General features: G+C 39.0%; 1 protein-coding gene across 11 annotated transcripts in view; it reads right to left on the minus strand.

Moving 5' to 3' along the window:
- The window catches only part of LMO7 (LIM domain 7), a 132439-nt gene that overhangs the window by 77336 nt on the left and 32630 nt on the right, over positions 1-22473 (minus strand). For all 11 annotated transcript variants that reach the window (XM_058831125.1, XM_058831133.1, XM_058831120.1 and 8 more), the window contains exons 2-3: positions 19688-19758; positions 16470-16539 (exon numbers count right to left, since the gene is read on the minus strand). In XM_058831125.1, coding sequence (XP_058687108.1) covers positions 16470-16539; positions 19688-19758 — 141 coding nt within the window. The remainder of the gene's footprint in view (positions 1-16469; positions 16540-19687; positions 19759-22473) is intronic.

Here is a 22473-nt window from a genome sequence, read left to right on the forward strand (position 1 = left end):
GAACTGTCAGGAGTCAGAAGCAGGGAGAGATAATATGGAAGGAAGAACACCGTTAGTTACAGTGCACACGTGCAGGATAAAACACGGTTCAAAATCTTCCTTCCCTCAGCTCCCAAGCCAGAATTTTGATCACGCCAGCCATCTCAGGTTACTGCCCCAACACCAGCTGTGCTGCACTCAGGGCCTGGAAATGAGCCTCACAACATCAAGAAGTGAGGCACCCAATAGGCTATTTATCAGGTTTGGATATTGACACCAAAAGGTATCATTTAAGCAAATCAACACTTCTAAATACTGTCCTCACCAAGTTATTCTTGACCATCCCTAATCATCATAGTTACTCAGCAAAGCCACAGGTCTCAAAATAGCTAGCAGCCATTTTAAGCTATCAGAATAATGAATGAGAAGATGAATTTTAAATAGCACCATGGAAATAAGTAGAAAAAAAAAAAAAGACAAGTCATCAACCTTGCAATTAAATTTATCATTAGAAATGTGAACAGGAACATTTTTCAGTGATTAATGCACTCAAATATAGAAACCATTACACTATTCCTTTTACCAATGTAACTGTACTTTAACAAGACTAATGGTCACTGCGACTGCAGCTTCAAAGGACATACTGCAATCTGAATCTCATCACACTTCACAAAAATGGTTCTATTTAAACAACCAGACCTCAAAATCCCAGAGTAGCGCAACACACCAGACAAAAGCCACTGACAAGATGTGCTTAAGAGAAAAATATTCATGCTTGCATCCACCACCCTCCTCTGTCACCAAGGTGTTCTCAGTCTTTGTAAACACAAGCAGGCTATTTAAATTTAAGAAATAAACAAATTAACAGAGAAAAACTATTATGAAGACAAAGAAAGATGAGGGACTTAGGACAAACTGGAGAATTTGATTCCATTATACCAATAAAGTGGACCATGAGAGGCAATAGTGGTGCCACCTATCAGCACAAGAGAAGCAAAACCATAAGGGGAGAGAAAAGCTGCCCATTTCAAAACCAGGGATTCATCATTGGGCAGATCAAATATATTTTTGCAAAAAACATAAGGTTCTGAACATTATTAGGGAAAGCTCTTGAAGTAACAGGAATAAAATCAAGTTAACTTTTGTTCATGTTATTAAGAGAACTCAATCACTGCATTTCCCTGAGCATCTGAAGTTGGAATAAACATCATAGAACTACAGGTTTTAAATCACAACAAAAATAAAGCCTGAAGTCTAAACCACAAAATTCAAGTGTAATTCATTTCTGGTATGCTGTTATAACTTCTAAGTGTCTTAGTCAGAGGGGGTGGAGAGGCTTGAATGAGTCTGTGGGAAAGGCTGTTTTTTCCCCAAATGGTGTGCATGATGGAACAGCAGAGAATTTCAGATGTTCCTAGCATGGCCTGAGTTTTCCACTCACTGTATAGACTTATATTAAATGCACAACATAGAACACTGACTAGATAGAGCTATTACTCTTCAGTATTCCATTTTTGCCTCAAACTTCAAAGTGAACCACACCCAAAAGCTCTGCAAAGTCCTAATACAGGAGAGACAGAGCTGCCAGTGGGAAGCAGGTCATCCACGAGCAGGCTTTTAAAGGACGCTGTTTGAGGCAAAGACAAACAATACCATACACTTTCAGCTCTGTACCTGATTTTCTGGTCGCCATGGGGCATCACTAGGCACAAACCCTCCCCTCTGCCTGTTGTTAAAGCATTTCCCTCTAACCAATGCTTTGAAGGAGCCAAGATGTCATCTCTACCCTGAAAATGAGACTGTGGTCCACACCCCCATCATCCAAGCAGAGCAGGACTGCCTCTCACTCCTGTAACTCCATGGACTTGATGAGAGGAGAGAGCTGAGTCTTTCCTCTCCTTCACTTGCTGGTCCTCAGTTCTGCTCCTGCTCCTAGGCCTGGGGCAGGGAAGCTGTGCCAGAGCAGATGAACATGAGGAGAAGAGCAGGGCCACTGCTGCAGGGTTCCTCATCCCTATCACTATCCTCCAGACCAGAAAGAAGAAAGAAGCTGGTAACTCTATGGGGAAACAAGAATATGGACACCTTCCTTTAAATATAACAATTTTAAAGAGAAACTTAAAAAAAAGAAAAAAAATATTTGAGGCAGTGGGCAGTGGTTCTGTGTTGCACCTGTGATCAGCTCCTACTGTAAGTCACCTTGGCAAGAAGTTGAAAAGACAGAGAATGCTGGTGAGGTGCTGGTGGTGGGCAAGTACAAAGGTTCCTCAACACCTGAAAAACTGAGGAAAAGAGCACTTCTAAACCAAAAGCAACAGGAAAGTAAGAGAAAAGACAAGAGACTCAGAAAGGATCAAGAAGAAGTTGACCTTAAGTAGGAAGAAAACCCCAAAGCCACCTACCTGAGAAGGGACAAAAGTGTAGAGTGTGCAAAACAAAAAACATTCAAAAAATGTCTAAAGTAAAAGTTAATTAAGAGAGGTCTCCTCATAAGAGTGTGTAAATACCATCTTATTTTGACTACTTATGTGCAACATGACAGCACACTAAATTCAGCTTGTGTAATAGAGCTGCAATTTTATTTTAAAAAAATCCCTCATTATCATGATGATCTGTGTGGGCCAGAAATATTAATTTAAACAAGTGTGTAAATACATTTACTTTCTTTGTGGTGCAGTCATGCTGTGTGGTATGCCTGGTCTTACTTCTTACTTCTCCCCAGTTAACTGTTTCTCTGAATCCCTGCATATGTACCAAAACACAAAGAAATCTCGTAGGCATACAAGTTATGGCACATCTTTCAAATCACTTGGCAACAGGGAGAAAAACAATTTAATTAGCATGGTGTTTTTTCTGCTTTTCCTCGGTGTATCAGCCAATAGAAGACAGTACACCAGGTTGTCTCCTATCCTGATACAATTACCCACTGTTTCAGTCAAAACCCTTATTTCTACTGCTATTCAAGCTCTAGTTTGGGGGGAAGAGTTGGAGAAGAGAGTGCTTGGGTGAGTTTTTTGTGGGTTTTGGGGAGGATTTTAAGCAGCTATTTTCATTGTACAAAGTGGAAAATGCCCTATGCTTGCAAGGCAAGTGTTTGCACTAAGTGTTACATCATCATCCAGACTATGACCTGGTGCCAGAAGTTGTTTTCAGTTTCCAGGTTTCCAAAAAAAACCACAAAAAACCAAAAAACAACAAACAAAAAAACACACCAAAAAAAAAAGACCAAAAACCACCTATAGTGCCTAGCAACAACTTTTGACATTTTAAGAGAGACTGATGTATTTTTTTGGCTACAGAATTCTGAAAATCATCTGAGTAGATCACATTTAACAGGCATTTTCCCTTAGTACTGCATTTATCATGACATTTAGTCATCTTGAAAGCTGTGTCTCCTTCAACTTTGCATTCATGAGAAGCCCTCTTTATTGGCACCCTCATTCCCTTAAGTAAGGGCAATTTCCATTTAAAAAACCTGGTGTTTTTTTCAAAGTAGAGAATATTTTGCATAGATACAGCATTATACCATCCACCCAAGTTGGCTTAAATCAGTTTAATGCAGAATTTGGAGCTGCATTTGGCAGCAGCATCACCTCCACAGCTACGCATTGTTTGTGTTCAGAGGTGGGGTAAAAGGAAAGAACCTACAGCAGGAGCTCGTTGAACAAGTTGTGTGACTCGCTCTTCCTCGGAGGTACGTTTCGGTTATTAGGCTCTGGCTGTGGTGCAGGTGGGGGCAGAAGGGGTGAAAGGATAGGAGGGAACAGGGCTGAGCACAAACCCTGTGGTTTGACCACAGGCCTCGGAGCCAGGAACTCCCCATTACCACCTTGGCCTTGAATGTCAGGATGTTTAGTGCCCATTACCCACCCATCCCATCTGTAGTATGTGATCCCAGCTCCTACAGCTCTCTGTATTTCTCTGAAGGCCAACAGTTTTAACCTTGTACTAAATGCAGAAGGAGGAGTGGATAGGATACCTAAACTGCTCTTTTCCTCCCTTTCTGGGCCCAAAACTAAAAATAGTAATTAAAACAATCATCCTGCAGACATAATTTGACTTAGAGTGACCTCAGGGCTTCTGTTCAGTAAATTATCCCACCTATAACAGAGTGCACAGAGCATTGTGTTGGCCAAAGATCAGAAACTGCGTTAATTGCTTTGCCACTCCCCCTCTGAGCTCCCTTCACTGCTTTTCCACACTGGGTAAAACAATAAATTACTGTGATCCTTGACACAGGGATTCCCTTGCCCCAGCTCTATGCATGATTACAGATACTAAAATTTTAATGATTCACTGCCAGCTTTCCTCTCAGAAAGCAGGTGCTCCTGCTGTGAGAATGCAGGAAGGAAACCTCGTGCACAAACTTTGGAGTTACCTTGGTGCTGCCAATATCAATAACTGTAGATCAGTCAGGAAGAGGAAGAGCATTCCCCTTCGCCATTTCAGCCATTATGGAAACCACATTTTGAAGTAGCCTTAGGGAAAGAGTCATTCTGGTTTTGGACAGAAAGGTTCATCTGTCTCCCAAACCCCAATTCCATCTGCAGTGACTGCAGCTGATTACAGATTTCTGCAAGACCAAGGTGTGTATTGAAGGATCTTCCCCAAAACGTATTATTCAGGTCCTGGCACTGCCCACCACCATGTGTAACAGCCAGCAGAAGACACCTCTGTTCAGCCGACCTCGCTGCCCGCAGCCTCTTGCAGCACTGAGCGCCACAGTTTCTCTACAGTGGGAGTAACTGAATTAAGGAAAATGCACAAGAAAAATTAATGTGGGTCACTGGGCTTCTCAAACAGGACTTCTGAGTTGACAGCTTTTAAAGTGTTCAATATAAGAAAGGACTAACTGTCTTCAACGACTCAAAATGCCTCCCAGGCTCATATCTCTAAATGTGCTACAGCATAACCTTCACTCTGACATTACAGACTATACCACAGCAACAATGTGTACCAAATGAGCCTTTTATTGATAAGAGAGTGAATATCAGGTTGTAAACTGCAGGTGTCAGGTGTTCTGGGGTGTCACTGCTACCAAATAAGGCCATCTGGAATGGAGAAGGGCAAAAGTACAGCATGTTGGCCAACAAGCCTTGTTAATAGAGCTCATCCACTCACAGGCATTCATACTGTAAGGAAAGTGAGTATAAGTTTGGAAAGCCAGTATGGAAGAACTAGACTGGGCTATTTCCTTGTTTAGACAAGCCTTAACTTTCCCACCAGTTAGCTGCATTCCAATCAAAGTCAAGGGAAAAAAAAAAAAATTAAAAAAATTCAAGTGATATGCTTTACACCCCAAACAGTTTATACAAAACAGACTCTGCAAGAGAAGGGTGCTAAATACTCCAATGCCAAGTCACCCCACTACACAGTACTGGAATGACAGTAATCCACTTAAAGGTGAAACTCCCCTGAAGCCTAATGAGTAATAAAAGAAGTAAAGACCTCTTGTTCTTGAAACACAAAGTTTTGGCAGTGCTTGCTTTCCTCCTCCACCCCCCTTTTTTTTATTACTTGTATACATAAGGTTTTTCTGTTTTGCCTACACAGCTTAACAACTTTATATAGGTGAAATTCAGCTTCTTCATACACAGGACTTGAAACAGAGCCTCAGACCCTCAATTAATGTAGCCCTGACTTTTGGACAATTATTTAGTACTTCATTCTTCCTAAGAGAGTTTGGAAGTTTCCTCCAACTTTGCTTCCTTCAAGAGCCGGGCATCTTTTGTTTCTTAACAGGAGTAGCATCCTAGTACTGCATTTAATCCTTCCTACCCTACATGGGCTTATCCCATGTTGTCAAGAACCTTTCCCAGCACCCTGGATCAATGAGTTAGTTTGGAGATGACCTGCCTTGGAGCCCACCTGGACCCCTGCATCAGCGCCAGACTTCCTCCTGCCATGCAGACAGCAAGCTTGGTCAGCCCAGCTGGAGCAGCTCAGCGCCCTGCATTTGGCAGCACTTGTTGCTGGTGTTGTTGTTAATAGCTCTTTCACATAACCTCACTGGGGGAGGGTGATTCAGCACAGACGCATGGGCGCGGAGGTGTTCAGACAGGCGTTAGGAGATGTGGTATGAGGATTTTGTACCAAACAGAAGGGTAAATAGCATAGCTGCACAGCTCCACTGCTGATACCACAGAGAAAGCTATTGCCCCTGTGATTAACATCTACTTTCTTTGAAAACTGCCATGAATTTTAAACACCTCACATTGATAAGTATCTGACAAGCCAGAGGTGGGGGGAAAGTACTCCAGTGTCCACCATAAGAAGATTTAACACAAACAAACACTGAGTGCTGCAAGGAATCTCAAATCTGCACTTCCTTGGCAAAGGAAGGAGAAATCAGATTATGAATGTCACAAGTATGAGTTAAGGTGTGTACTACTTCTACGTGGTTGACATTTTTTTTCCAGTTAGGAAGGAATGTTTCTTGACAAACACAGACACAGTCATCAGTTACTTCAGAAATAAAAATAGCATACAAATGACAGAGTACAGCTGATTGAATTGATAAACGGAAATTTATTACAGTTCATTTGGGAACCATATTTATGTATTTTGTAAAGTGACAGCTAGCTGAGACAAAAAAGGGTAATACTTTTTCAGTGCTTTGGTTTAGAGCAGGAAGAAGGATTAAAATTTTCCATATTAGAAAGTTCTTGCTGCCAATCATACTACTTTATAGTCAGTTGACAAGATTTTAAAAAACTAATCAATTACTTAGCATCTTGACATCTTGTCCCAGTAACACACTAGAAGCATTGGTTTGGAAGACTTGATCATAATTAAAGCATCCCAAAATGCAGTTTTTGATTCGGAGATCAACCAGCAGGCACAGCACTTACTGTCCCCTTGAAAAGAGGCCGGGGCAAGTAGGTGAACCACCATTTCTTGGTGTCTGCATTCACACACTTCCTCCCCACTTACATCTCCTAGACACATTTCACTTTACCATCACCCACCTAAAAACCTGTCAAATTCAACCTTGTGTCTGGGTTTCATTCTGCCTGATTGATGTCTTGAGCAGCTACTAAAAATTTCACAAAGAGTTTGCATCAACCTCCTCTTTCTCCACACCCTACATTTCAAAGGGTTTAGGCAGTAACAGAAAACAATTAAAGGAAATTCAGAGCTAAGGCTGAAATGTACCATATGTTTTCAAGCAGAGGGGCACAAAACATCAGTAAACCACTGCTGAGATTACATACTCCCACTATCAGGCATTGAAAGACTACAGAACAATGTCATCTCTAACTATTAATAACCATACTTCCTTTCTAGCACACAATCCTTTTTTTCTTAATTGTCTGCTAGAGGTATTTCCATACAGGCCACATTCCTCTTTCCCGTAATACAGCAGAAAGAGTACCAAAAGTTATTTGCAGTTCCATATACATTCCTATCAGGCATTACTCCTGACATTGGCTAATTTACCCTTTTTTTGGTTTACAGTATGGTCAATGAGAGAACTGGACTAAAAGTCAAGATTTCAGCCCCACCCTACTTGCTTATTTAACCTCAGCACTAAAGCCACTAAAACTCTCACTAACCACACTCTACTGTCTTTAGGTATAGAACTGAAGCAATGGTAAACAATTCTTTGTGAAGCACTCCAAAATCTGACACACAAAAAACTTCTTCTATAAGAAGAAGCAAGACTTTTCTTAAATTTAACTGCTTAAAAATCAGATTTCCACAATGCTTCATAAATTTACGAAAACTTAAAAAAACCAAACCAAACCTTTTTTTTTTTTTGTTTTCTATTTCTAAACAGAATTTTCATCCCATTTACTGTGGTCATCATGTTCCCAAACTTGAAGAAACATCTGCTTAGGACTTTGAAGTAATGTAAAATGCATAAGTTTCAGTTGCCAATGGAAACACAGTCAGTAATTTCCAATTGCAATTTTCTGAGTACTGACAAAACTCATGAAAATACATTAAGCAAGAAATTTAACACTTTATTTAATGGCCACATTTGAAATACAGAGCTGTATCAACCTCCAGGCGAAAACATTTTTTTTCTCGTGCTGATGAGATGGGATGATACAGAGAATGGTTTGGGTTGAAAGGGACCTTAAAGATAATCTTTGTCCAACTTCACTGTGAACAGTGACAGCTTCAACTAGTTCAGGTTGCTCAGAGCCCCATCCAACCTGACCTTGAATGTTCCCATGGATGAAGCATCCATCATCTCTCTGGAAAAGCTGTACCAATGCCTCACTACCCTCACAGTAAAGAATTTCTTCATTACATCTAATCTAAATCTATCCTCTTTTTATTTAAAACCGTTACCTCTTGTCCTATCACAACAGTTCCTTCTAAAATTTTTATCCTTACCTTTCTTATAACCTCCCTTTAAATATTGTAAACCTAGACCCTTCTCTTCCCAGGCTGAATAACCCAAACTGTCTAAGCCTGTCTTCATAGGAGAGGTGTTCCAGACACTCATCATTTTTCTGGCCCTTCTCTGAACCTTCTCCAACAGGTCCATGTCCTTATAGCTGATAGGGATGCAGCACTGCAGGTGGGGTCTCAGCAGAGCAGAGGGGCAGAATCCCCTCCCTGGCCCTGCTGCCCACGCTGCTCTGGATGCAGCCCAGGACACCTTTGGCTCTCTGGGCTGGGAATGTCCATCGCTGGGTCATGTCCAGCCTTTCACCCACCTGCACCCCCAAATTATTCCCAGCAAGGCTGCTCTCATTTCTTATCTTATATTTATACTTGGGGGGGGCAGGGGGGGGGGGGGCGGTGCCCCAACTCAGGTGCAGCACCTTGCACTTGTCCTTGTTAAACCTCCTGAGATTCCCATGGGTCCACTTCTGAAGCTTGTCCAGGTACTCCTGGATGGGCATCCCATGCTTTAGGTGTGTCAACTGCACCACTCAGCTTGGTGTCATCTGCAGTTTTGCTGAGGGTGCCCTCAATCCCTTTGTGTCATGGATGAAGACATTAAACAGAACAGAACTTGACCAGCAAGGGATGTCACTTGTCCCTAATCTCCCTCTGGACATTAGCTAAGACCACTACCGTCTCCATGCAACTGTCCAACCAACTCCCTATGCACCAAATAATCCACCCACCAAATCTCTCTCTCTCCAGTTTAGACAGAAGGATGTTGTGGGGGACTGTATCAAAGGCTTTACAGAAGTCCAGATAAGTGACATCTGCATTCCTTCCCTTGTTCACTGATACAACCACTCTATAACAGAAGGCCAACAGGTTGGTCAGGTAGGACTCACCCTTGGCTGTCCCAAATCACATCACTGTTCACTATGTTCCTTAGAACTTTTTGGAGGAACTGTCCATGATCTAAACAGGCACAGGGGTGAGGCTAATGGGTCAGTGGTTCTCAGGGTCCTCCTTCCTACCTTTGCCAAAGAGGGGTACAGTGTTTCCCTTTCCCCGCAAGTCTCTTGCTTCCCACAAGAAAAAGGAAAATAACAGTTTTGGGAAGTTTTTTTACCTGCACCATAAGAAGAACATTGAACAAGAAAACTACTGCTATAAAGAGGAACCTGGCCTCATTCCTACTATCCGAAGTGCTCCTGAGCCTGTATTAAACATATAAACTTCCTTATAAAGGAGAGCACAGTGGATGCAGGGCATGAGTTTGAGTAGGTCATAACCACTTTCACTTTCTTCCTCTTTGGTTTTAGATATATTAAAGTTTATTCATAAGAAACACCAATTGCTATTGCAAAACAGATGTTTTCCTTCATATAAGAATTATGCCGAGTATTAATCTCTTAAAATACTTGACTTTCTGAATTTTCCAACAACTTGTTGAGCATAATAATCCAGAAAACAGTAATGATGTCTCTTTGGTTTTGTTCACACATTTAAATTAACAGCTTTCCAGAAAAATGCAGGTATCACCTTGTGCCTTGCCTTGTGAAAACCACCAGACTAATCAGCTTCCTGGTGAATGATATCTGATAAGACTCACTCAGCTTCATTCTTAGCAGGGCTGCATATGCACCCACCCTGTACCTCTGAATGTACAAGCCACTGACAAATCAGAATCCCATGACCCAGATCAGGCACAAGAGAGGGCCATGGAAGCAGGACTGAAAGCAGAGCCCACCACCACATTAGCTGTGATGTGTTCTGCTATTCTTCAAAAAGCTGACTTAAACCTTCAGAAGAAATAGCAGTGCTCCACATCACTCAGTATTACTCCCTTTCACTCAGCACTACTCTCTTATTGCTGAAAAAACCCCCACAAATAAAGGTCAGAAAAGCAAACCGAGCACATCAAATGTTTATCAGCTCATTAGTCAGATCTTGACCAAAATTTATGAGCCTATTTCTTGCAAGCATTTTTGGACTTAATTGCTGCACAACCAGGAAATTTAAGTCTATATTTTCTTGTGTTTGGTTGTGAAGCAAAGCAAACAACAGCAGCTTTTAAAACTTACTCCATGTATTTGTGTATGTGCCCTTTCTCATTTTTCATGAGGAATGGAAAAGAGGAAAAGTTTCTTTATAATCAGTTTCTCATAGCAGACAAGATACCATTATTACTATTGTAGCCCATACTAATCAAATTCAAAGAGCAGGAGTTTAAGACGAAAAAATAATTATTAAAAAAATCTATATAATGCAAAAAGACAAAAAGGATGTATGAATATAAAGTAGCAAGCCTATACTAAAGACTAAAAGGTGAACAGCAGGAGAAAATAATCAGGATGAAGGAATGAACTTTGGAAGCAGAGGTGCTTTGAAAAAAAAAGAATTAATTTAAACCAAATTAATATTTGATTTAAAGATATCTCTCATATATCATCAGATTTCTTAAATTTAAGTGGAAAACACAACTAATTTGATCATAAGTAAAGAAGGAAGTTTGTAGCTAAGTCCTAAATAAAACATACAACTGAACTAATATGTACAAGCCTGAAAGATTGTTTTGAAATTGTCCTATAAAAAAGTAAAAATGTCATCTGCACACCATTCTCCCAACACAAGGGGAAAAAAAAAAAACACCACCAAAAAAAAACCATTGCCCTGTTGAGAAAATTTTCCCACAGAAAAGGAAATTTTGGCCAGCTCTCCTTGATGACAAAAGATAAGGAAATACCAGGGCGGTTCCATGGTTTGCAAAGTGTTAGGCACAAAGGCACAGAAAAATATTTTTATTTTTCATGTTCTACACCCCTTTCTTTATCTCCCCTTTCATTTTAGTTTAGCTTTCTGTCATATTTCTCTCTTTTTACCTTTATTATTCCCTACTTTCCTGGTTTAGAAGGTATATGCTCCATACCTAAGTAACACTGTTTCAGACGGTTGCCTTGATGCAAGTGGTGTTAATACCTCCTGATACATTCAATAAGCACATTTTAGAATGGTGTCATATTACATTGCATTAAAGAGAAGCAATGATGTTGGAGTAGCAGCTGTCAGAAGGATATGTTGAATCAGGAAAACAAATGTTTGAGACAATCTGCATGGCAAAGCATCAAGATGCTCTCCACCCTAAAGGAACCCTTAATTCCTCACTAGAAAAAAAAAAAAAATCCCACTCTACAGTATCCCACTCTTCAAATAAGCATTTTCAAACCTGGGACTGCCTAGAGATGCACAGCTCTTTTTTTTTTTTTTTTTTTTTGTGTGTGTGAACAGGAAACAAAAATTCATTAAAAAATCCTCTTTGCAAAGCTGAAGAACTTTATGAAGATGACATTTTGTGCTCATGCTCATCTATCACTCAAACTGAAGACTGAGTTAGCAACATCTCGCCTTGTTTGAAATCACAGACCAACTTGAAACAGAAGTGCTAATGTCATTTCATTTACAGCTCTGAAAAAACTTTCTATTCTTCCCTGTTGTATGATCGCAGCCCTCCTGTCTCTGATGTGAGAAAAAGCCTCCCAACCACAGTGCAAAGCACTGCACTTCCCCCTTATTCACAGGAGCTGCAAGCAAAAATAGATAGTCTTAGAAGACCAAAATTGGGATATTGCAAGGCAAAAATTGGTATAAGCAAGATTTCCATTCACTACCCCTCTCCAAAGAAAACACTGGCTCTTACCTCAGAATTTGCTTCACCACCTGATCTCACCTGGAAACAAACGAACCTTGACTAAAATTCTGCCTTGCTGAAGAGTGTACACTTACTCCTGCTGAGCAATGTATTATTCTGACAGATATGTTCAGCTTGCATAAACTACACCTAACTCATTCATCTTCCCATTGCCTCATGGTGTCTTGTGACTTCCATTCCAGTTTATGATTCTCTGTGTTCAGCCAAATGAGTTGAAAACTGAGTTGAGGTTTTTGGGGAGCAAAGGTGCTGCAGCCAGAGACGCACCTCTGAAACTTCTCAGCAAAGCCTTGTTGCAAAATACGTTGTCAAACCACAAAATCCTCCCCCTCATGTGATCATATTCAAATCACCTTCACATGCTGGGATTCAAGCTGAAAACTCTATTTTTTGAGAAAAAAGTTTTCATCTGGGTTTGTTTTTGGTTAACATTCATTTTATTTTTGCCACCCTTACTACCCAAGAACTCTAATCAAAATAATTTTGCAGGATCTGAACCCAGAAAGATTTATCAATTAGAGTAATTTTCTTTTAACACCATCTCTGTTTCACACAAACAAGGACCAGAAAAAGTGGATCTTTAAAGTAAGAAAGTGCAGTCTGCACTTTTTCTACTGTTCATAATGAAAATCTCAGCTTCCACAATCCTATGACCTTTCTGTTACCCTTCCTTTACCCCCCAGAATGCCTGAGGGCTTCAGGACCTGCTACTCTCTACCAGTTTGCTTGCCCCTCTGCTGTACTTAGAAAAATATGTGCACTGGTCTTTATACAAACTGTGTATTTTAAATGGTCTGATATATAATCAGAAATTAAATTTTAATTTTCCAGAAACTATTTTAGTGCAAAGGTCCTAAATGTAATTTAAAAAAAAAAAAAGTCAAAATTAAAGCAAAAAAACCCAACAGCTGCCTCCCAGTTTCCCTTCAGGAAATCTATGAGATCATCACTGGCTCCAAAATCTGCCATGTGCTGTTAAAAATCAACCTTCTGCAAGTGGCCACTTTCTGCCACTACTGCTGGAGTTAGAACTTAGCAGCTGGCAGTTGGCACACCTCACTGTCCAGGAAACCACCACTGCATGGACATTTCTTCAGCCACCTGTCCTGACCACAGCTTCCCTACAACCACTCTGGTACTCGCCTCACCCCCAGCATTTTCCAAACTGCAACAGAAGCAAACAGGCAAATGCAGCTGAGACAATGGCTACATCTCACCCACATGCCCCAGGAGAGAACTGGAGCAGTGGGGCTGGAGCAAAATGTTGTTATATGGATACCAAGTTATAGCCAGATCCAACTCTTCTTCCCAAAGACTTCTTATAAACCCTCCCAACACAAGCTGCAGCCCAGATTTCCCATGCCAAACTGGGGAGAAGTTTAGTCAGTTTTTTGAACTTTCCTGGTACCAATGAAGCATTTTTCTTTAACTGAATGCCAAGTTTCATTTCAGTATTTAATCCTCAAAACACACATATTTCTTTTTCCATTCCATCATGATTAGATCTGAACCACTGCAATCCACACCTAAAAATCACTAGGCAGCAGTACAATCAAACTAAAGGTAAAAGCCAAGGCTTAATCTGAGTTGTGTAAAATGTTCCTACTAATATCAAGTCCCTATTAGATCTTATGCTAAGTAAGGTGTCATAAAAAAAAAAAGACATACCAAATCAATAATGCATTGACTTCGTTAAGAGCAGCACCTCACACTAACTCTAGCACACAATATTCCTTATAGAACAGAATGCTTCATTCCTATAGGCCATCACTTACTATTTTACTCAGTTTGTTTTCAAAATAACCACAAGCTCAAAGAAGTGAGATAATTAAACCCTTCTGGAGATTCAACTGAAGGCATCTATTCAACACTGTATTTCTCTACTGCTGAAAAAGCCTGACAAATAGCTGAAGTCAACACATACTTGTATGGAAATAAAATATATTAACTCCCTAGGGAACAAAACCAAAATTCAAGGAATTCCTGGAGGGGAAGAAAAACAAAGGGGAGGGAAAGGGGGGAAGAGAAACAAGATGTCTTTCAAAGCGTTTGTTTCCTTCTGATAATCAGACTGCCACAAAACTCTCAAAACCGTGGGGGTTTTGTTTCCTCTGAATCAGGAAAGTCAGGAGAGAAATGGATTCCAATTAGGCAATAAAGGCATAAAATATTTTTCAAATGGACTTCAGGATATGAGTCTAGAGGAGCATGAAGAGGCTGTAGAAAGAACATGATCAGATCTCTTTTTCTTTCAGAAAAATCCCTTCCATCTCTTGATATTAAAATTTCCATCTGGATTAAAAAAAAAAAAAAAAACACAGATAGAAAAATAAGAAATATAAATTCACCCCTTCCAACAGTGATTTCTAGATCTCATGAAAGCTTGCTGGGGAGCAATTAGTGTGAGACTCAAAGGCATTGAAGACAGCAAGACAGCAGAAGTGAGAGCCACAGAAGTATATGTAACATTTCTGAAGCCACAGAAAACACTAGAAGCAAATTTGTGGGAGAAGCAGCCTACAAGCAACAAAAATATTTCCAGAACATGTCAAGCAAGCCTACCACCAAATTTCCTAGCAAGCTTTTTATACCTCCAAATCTTATTTTTCAACCACAGTATCCTGAGCCTGTCAAGGTATCAATGTCTGCTTTCTTGTAAATACAAATCCCCATAAATTTTAGTTTGAGTTTTACACACTGGGATGAAACCTGGGATTTTCAAAGCTGGTATAACTGAGAAGGTTCCTCTCAAGTCTGTGAAAACCAGTCTTCCACTATTGTCACCATAAGCACCATCTTCTGAAACCACCCCAATATGATCTTCACAATTCTCTTCTAAAACTGAAGTGTTTATGTAAAACCTTTTCCACGGTTTAACACAAAACATCAGCTCTCTCAATTATTATCTCTAAGTCATATTTTAATAACACTGGGTGAGCACAATTTACAAGAATAATTCACCTTTCTGTCTCTTTCCTTTATTTCTGAAGACTTGCGGGAACTAGAAACAACTTCAAAAAACAATAATACACTACAAGTAAGATATAAATTACACACCAAATGAATACTCTACATTTTTACACCTGGAAATAAAAAATGCATATAAAAACAATAGGGCTTGCAATTATGATTCAAGACAACACTTAAATCACCACAAAAATGAAATCTAGCTTATGGTTTTCTGGTTTGAATCTGATGGCTATTTCAGAGGCCATGCAGGCAATCAAACTGCTGATCAAATAACTGTGCTGTCCTCCCCAAAATTATTTTGGTTTCATTTGAATTCTTTTTTGTATGCCTCACAGGAAAAGAATGTGCAGCAGCCTTTTTCGCAAGCCTAAATACCTGAGCATGTCTGTGACAAAGGCAACTAATACTTTCTACATTCATTTGATGTGGAAATGCACATTCTCAGCTTGTGCAATAATTTATGGCAATTTATCCTAATGTTATGACCTCCAGACAAGTTAACTACATTTATTCTCTAATGAGCTACGTGGTTGACCAGCAAAAGCCAATGTTTTGTTGGCTTATCCCATTAAAAACATATAAAAGTATCTAGAGAAGTTTTGTATTCTACTCCTACTAAGAAAGCAGGTAATTTTCCCTCACTGAGAGCTTGCATGTTTATCGAAAGGTGCAATTCTCCATTTGTCACAGGAATCATACATATGTCCCTGTTCACCTTGGATCTTTCAATAGGAGACCAACAGTTTTTGTGACAGGACTAAATAGCCTTGACACCCTAAGTGACATGAATAGCCAGCAATGTTGTCATAGTGAAAAAAGTGATGAAGGAGGAATTCTAAGAATTTATTTGCCCACAGAAGGGTTTCTGATGCTAAATGGCTACAAAATTTATCCTAGTCTCTATGCAGCAAATTTTCTAAACAACATCCAGAAAAATCTTTTATATTTCCTGTGAAAATTATGACATGCATCTCCCACCTCTACCCCCAGCAATGTGATTTACAGCCAAAACATTGGCAAATCCCTCAGCTGAAGCCTGAAGACAGATCTTTGCATCATCAGAGTTATTTTAATGCAACTGAAGCTTTGCTGTGGGTAGAGTGAAACAGGTTCTAAAAATACTTTATCTACACAGAACATTTCCTACTCTGCCCATTCCCTAAGAAAGGGATATTGGAAGTGGCTTCTGAATGTAAGATAGGATGGTGGCTCTTAAACAGAGACTATTAATGCCACAGAGGTTTATGCACAGGAGCCAGTGCTTGATACCTCTGGGGATGATGATACTTCATGCTTCATCATTATGATGACTGAAGTTACATATCCAAATGACAGATTAGATATCCCTTGTGGTCTAAGATAACAATTTTGAACAAAAAATGAAAATTATGCCAAAATTTTGAAAACTCCTTAAAATAAAGATCACTTGGTTCATATGCCAGATATTAAATTCAATGCCATTACTTACCAAGCCAGCTATTGGAGTTGGCAGACAATTGATCTTCTTAATGATGCCAGGTTTGATCTTGTTAATCAAACTAAAAAAAAAAAGTATATGATTTTCTGTTGAATAATTTACTGTACTTAAGCATGAGCATCAATGCTTAATAAGAAATACTTTGTATGTAGTCCTAACTCAACGTGATTTGAATGAGTTTGAGCTGAACCTATTAACACTCCCTAGAAGTGACAAGCAAGAACAGATTGTAGAAGCAAAAATTAAACAAGTCACACACAAAGAGGTTTCTGGGAACAGCAAAGTGAGAAAGAAAAGAAAATGCATGAGGAGGCGTGGGCAGAAAAGGATCTGTATTTCTGTTACATGGGTGGTGATGTTAATTGGACTCAAATTTCCTATTCATAGATATTCTCCTCATAAAGGTTCTGAGCAGATGTCAAAAACATACCAGAATACTGATTTTCAGAGTGCAGTGTGATAGCACTAACATTCCTGTAAGGGTGAGAAATAAACTCAGTTTTCGTAATGCTACCAAGTCCACTATGCTGTGTGCAGCAATCATTTTTGGCACATATAATTTACATGCACAAAGTCATTTTCCATCTCACTCAGAAGAGACTGTACCTGATATCAGTCTTCATATAAAATTCATAATTAAGCTGAGAAGACTGGACAGACTAACAGATCACTATTGAATACATAAGCCTAAATGCATACCTTATCCTGCACTGAGGATGAGGCACAGGATTCCTTGCAAGTTTATATCCAGGTTTTCAGTCATGGAGGTAGAGAAATATTGTGGTTCACCAAATTACACACTGGACCACAGGGTCAGTAGAGAACAGGGACCTCAGGACAACCTGCAGACTTCATCTGCCTCTATATCTTTGAGATTTTTTTTACTTGCTCTCACTTCTTGTTGCTGCTTGTCTGGCCAGACCCTTTACACCACACAAAGCATCAGCAAGGCTTTGTGATCTACCTGCAGCAGTGCAAAGGCAAGACATGGAGTTTAAAACTAAAAACATCTTTTGCTCAAGCAGAAAATGTATTTGAAAAATAAACACAAAGAACAATTTACCCCTATACGCTGGAATGAAGGATACATTTCTGGATACATGCAGGAAAAAAAAAAAGAACTGCAGGTCCTGGGATGTTTCAGTAACACTGACTTATTTAGCAAACAAGACATATTTGATCACTTTTCCCACCCAAAAAAGTGATCTGTTGAGGTGGAATTAAAATAAAGGTTTGCATTCCTCCCCCCCCCCTTTTTTTTTTTATTTTTAAATCTTCCAAATGCATAATTTTTGATTTATTTTACTGAAGAACATGAAGTAGCATGTGACCAGACAAACCTTAGCGAGTTTCTTTCTCTAGTGTATGCACACTAGAATTGGCAAAACGTAAAAGGCTTTATTTTGTCAACTACTGATCACTCAGACAACTTGACAAGTTTGCACTTAGTCATTGAGTAGGACAAACAAACTGACTGGATGCTGTACGAACATGTGGTGCAAGTAGAGGTCTTATCTGCTATGGTTTAATGGTTCAGATACACAATCTATAGAGATATTCTATCCACCTAAATTAGCCATGCCACAGGTGAACCAAGGAAATGGACAATGTAATTTCTAGTTTGCATCAATTATTTGAGATCTTGTACTGTATTGTCGTTGGTGAAAATTGGATGTGAAAATTTTTGCCATCTGCTCTTTCCTGTTCCCACAGAATTTCTATGAAAATCACTCCTCCTTGGACTTCAAGTATGTCAGATTTAAAATTATGACACAGGAGAACAGCTATTTTAGTACAACATAAAAAGGCAGCTTTTGCTTTAAAGAAAGTTGCATGCCTCTGAAGGCAAGCTGCTCAACCGAAGAAATTACAGGATGTTTTTCTTGCATTAATATTAATTATAGATAAATTTAGCTGATTTGCATTTGGCAGATGGAACCTCATTCTCTTGCCACCTATGTGTCAATAATGAAGATATAAGAAGATTAGTATGTATCAGTTAATGGCCAATTCTTAAACATCTGGATACAACATACACATCTCACTAAATACATACCTGAAGAAATACCTTCTTATTAAAAGCATAAACTATTTTTATTACTACATTCACATTCATTAACATTTAATTACATAAGTAATGAAAATAAAGCATCCAGCTCTACAATATTATTGAAAATCAATAATGTCCCATATCAGAGATGACTTTAAAAGCAACTAGCAAGATAAGACTGGAAGGGCAAAGGGTGCAAAGCAAAACAGAGGCAAGGACAGATATGATGAATATTCACAGAAGGAAAAGATTATACATAGGAAAAGAAGCATAGAGAACTGTCATAAATATTTACTGAAAGTTAGCTTTGCTGAACTGATTTTAGAGTGGCTCAGGTTTGTGCGGTGGTTTTATATTTTTTGGGGGGAGGGGAGGGGGCGGGTTCGGGGTTTTTTTCCTTATTTTTGTTTAGCATACCAGGTAGCTCTCTAATAAGATTTCTCTTGCACTGGTGTTCTAATGACATTTACAACTGTTGTTCCTTAAAATACTACGGGATTAGCACCACTTCCAGTCCTAGAAACCTGTTCCAGTAAAGTACCAAGCCAATTACAGATATGCAGATGAGACCTGATGAGTGGACATTTTACACCTCTGACTCAATTTAGCAACGAAACCAGGCAAGTCCCATCATTGCCAAGCCCACAGTATATAGGCACAAGGAAGCTTCTTACAGAAAGTGCTTCAAAAGAAGCTGAGTGTAAAGTTCTGATAGGAATAGGTAGCTTGAGGATTTATAGAATCAACAATAAAGGGTGGCAGATGGAGGACAGAAATCCAAACCCAAACAGTGGGTATGAGGGTAACAGAGTGCTTTGATCCCAGCTATAGCCACACCACCTTGCAAAAACTGAAGAGAAAGCCCAGAGATATCCTGGGCATTGTAACCAAAAGCAAGACAATCAATCAACAACAGCATGATCCTCTCAGTATCACACAAAGAAGTGTGTGGGACAACACATAGAACACATGGATCTGGAAATAGTACGTCCAAAAGCTGCTTTTCCTTCCCATGACAAACAACAGGTATTAAGAAAAAAATAAATATTATTTACTACAAAATCCTTTTAATACTTAAAAAATAATTCAGAGGCCAGGAAGGAAAGAGGCCAGCTGATGTTAATCTGAAGGGTTTTTATAAAGGGAAGTCAATACTCACTCGCACAACAGGACTCCATTTTCTAGAGCTGCTCGAAAATCTTTGGTTCCAAAGCTCTGCCCAGTAACTGCCTATAAGAATAAGAGTTGAGAGTTAATTGGACACATAGACAAAATCAGGGCTAGCAAGAGAATCTTATTAGTAGTTAAAAAATAAACAAACCAAAACCACAAACAAACAAACCCTGATTTAACACTTCATACTATTATTTTCTTAAATTAATTTCAAAGAAGCTAGTGTTTAAGAGCCAGTTATTTATGCCTCCAAAGAAGTCACATCCAACATCTTAAAATAGATTCCTCTAGTGTAAGTCAATCTTCAGTTACATTCTGTGGGAATACTTATTATTTTCTAAAACAATACCAGTCACATTGAAAAGCATAACAGAAATTTCAAACAGAAATGCAAAAGAGAAAGTCTTATCTCCTACTTCATGTTACAGCGTGTATACCCATGATATCTAGCACGAAGTATTTTAATAGCGGGTTTTTTTCATGCCACTTGCACCTTAGGCAGTGTGACTAAGGAAGCATTCCAAGTCTGCATTACCACGTGCACATCAATTCCCATTCCTTGGCAAGTGGCAGGACTATAGTTATGGGACTCCTTTGTATATTCAGAGTGAAAAAGCGGTGAACGAGAACAATGTCTTGTAAAGGACATAAGATACCCAAAACCAAAATAACTGACTACAAGTTTTCAGCAAAGTAGTTTTCAAAAATCCCCAAAACCCAAAAGAACAAAGCATTTACTCAAGCCTACACTCATTTGGAGCTGCTACTAGATCCCCCCTGTGCCTACATTCCCTGCAGGGACAAAATTGGGCAGATTTCTTCTAAACACCCAGATTAATAAACCACATGCAAGTCAAAAAGGACATATTATTCTGCCATCAGTCCAAAGGAGAGGTTTTATGCCAGCTCGCAACACAAACCAAATACTAGGAATTGTATTTATCTGAGCTTAGAGGTCACCATGTTCAGCCACCAGCTAATTATGAACTGCCCTTTGGGGATCCTGACAATCCTCAATCCTCTGCAGGACTTCAGGCAGACAATTAAAAGTGCTGTGGAACTTGCATACATCCAAAGCAAAGCTACTGGTTACCACAGTAATTAAGGAAATTAGTACTGAAAAAAAAAGTTGTGCTTGGTAAAAAGAGCAAAGGAAAGGGTGAAGCACTTTTAGTATCTGTTAAATTATTACATTACCACCCTATCATTTTTTTCTAAATTCCAAGAGGGACATACACTAACACCAGAAATCCTAGAAATTAAGTAATTTAGTTTAATATGGGTTTTCTTTTCATTCATCTTCATATTGAGAAGAAAATTAGATACTACAAAAATCTTCTTTTGTGTTTAAGGTTTTTTCTAAAATGTAACAAATAGTGACACAAAATGAATGATGGCACTCAAGGTAAGAAAAATTTCAAAATTCAGGGAAAGAAAGGATGATAGTGATTCCCCTAGGAGAACTGCACTTTATACAATATTCATAGAACAACAGTCTGTTCCTATGGAAAACTAGAAGCTGTATCTTAGAAATATAAATATATTGTCAGTAACCCCTTTAAAACACAGAATCTGAAAATTATCTTATATATGTTACGGTATTTTGTTTCCAAACATGTATATTTAGTGATTATGATTTTGAGGAAGCTAGCCAATGTAACATAACAGTGCTGAAACTTTAAAAATAAATATTTATGTTCCCTAGGTTATAGGGAATATGAGGAATAGGAATACCTAGTCTAAAACTACACCCTTCATTCTGCAAGTTAGAAATTTGACGTTTGTATGTCATACATTAGATACATCTACTGTAATAAGGGCTGGATGACAGGAGTCTAGCTTTACAGCTATGTTTCAAACTCCAATCAACTCTTAAGAATCTTAAAACTGGTCTTATTTTGGAGCTGTCACTGACATCTACAGAACTACATAGTCAGAATACTTGGGTTTATAGAGAGTTTACCGGCAAGTCATGCATGCAGTAGATGACAAGGAGTTTCTTTCAAAAGAGTTGGGGCCGCCCCAAACCTTCAGTGTCTTCTATACCCACAATCACCCTTAACAGTGAAATTCCTCTTTTTTTTAAAAAAAAAAAAGTCCTAGAATTGCAGTATGTAGCTGAGGCCCACACTCCTCAAAAATCATTCAGAGGAAGACAAGGAACATGAGCCACTGAAGACCTGAAGGCGAATTAAACTTCAGAGTAGCCCATCCAGAACACAAAAATGCCATGCCGTAGTGCATAATCCTTTTTCCTTGAACAGCAAGAGTCCAATTTGAGTACAAGGCTGTAAATGCCTCTATTAGACTTGCAGACCTCTTAAAATTACATTAGAAGACATTACACTGGAAGCATTTTGACTAAGTTATTTGTGCAGCCACTGCAGCAAAAACAGATTTGCTATACAGGATGGAGCTGTCAGACTGATCTTGTGACACACTGATTTTGACAACTACGTGGTTTGTTGGTATTAAAATAAAAGCATTGGTTCTACCAAATTAGGTTTCATTAATATTGACCTTCAAAGGATAACCAATAATTAAGTAATTAGAAGATATTCTCAAAGAACAATTTAACACTGGTGCTTGAAACCAAAACATTTTCCAAGTTGCACAACAACTTGAATTCGTTGATGTCACAAAAGTAAAGGCTCCATTTTAAAATCTGCTTTTGTACAGAGACTGAGGACTTTTCTCATTATGGACTTTCATCTGACTTATACCCAGTGCAGAGCTTGAAGTTGAGCTGTAACTATGATAGCTTACCCAGGA

This window comes from Poecile atricapillus, chromosome 1 (genome assembly GCF_030490865.1).
Source record: "Poecile atricapillus isolate bPoeAtr1 chromosome 1, bPoeAtr1.hap1, whole genome shotgun sequence".
Taxonomy (NCBI): Eukaryota; Metazoa; Chordata; class Aves; order Passeriformes; family Paridae; genus Poecile; species Poecile atricapillus.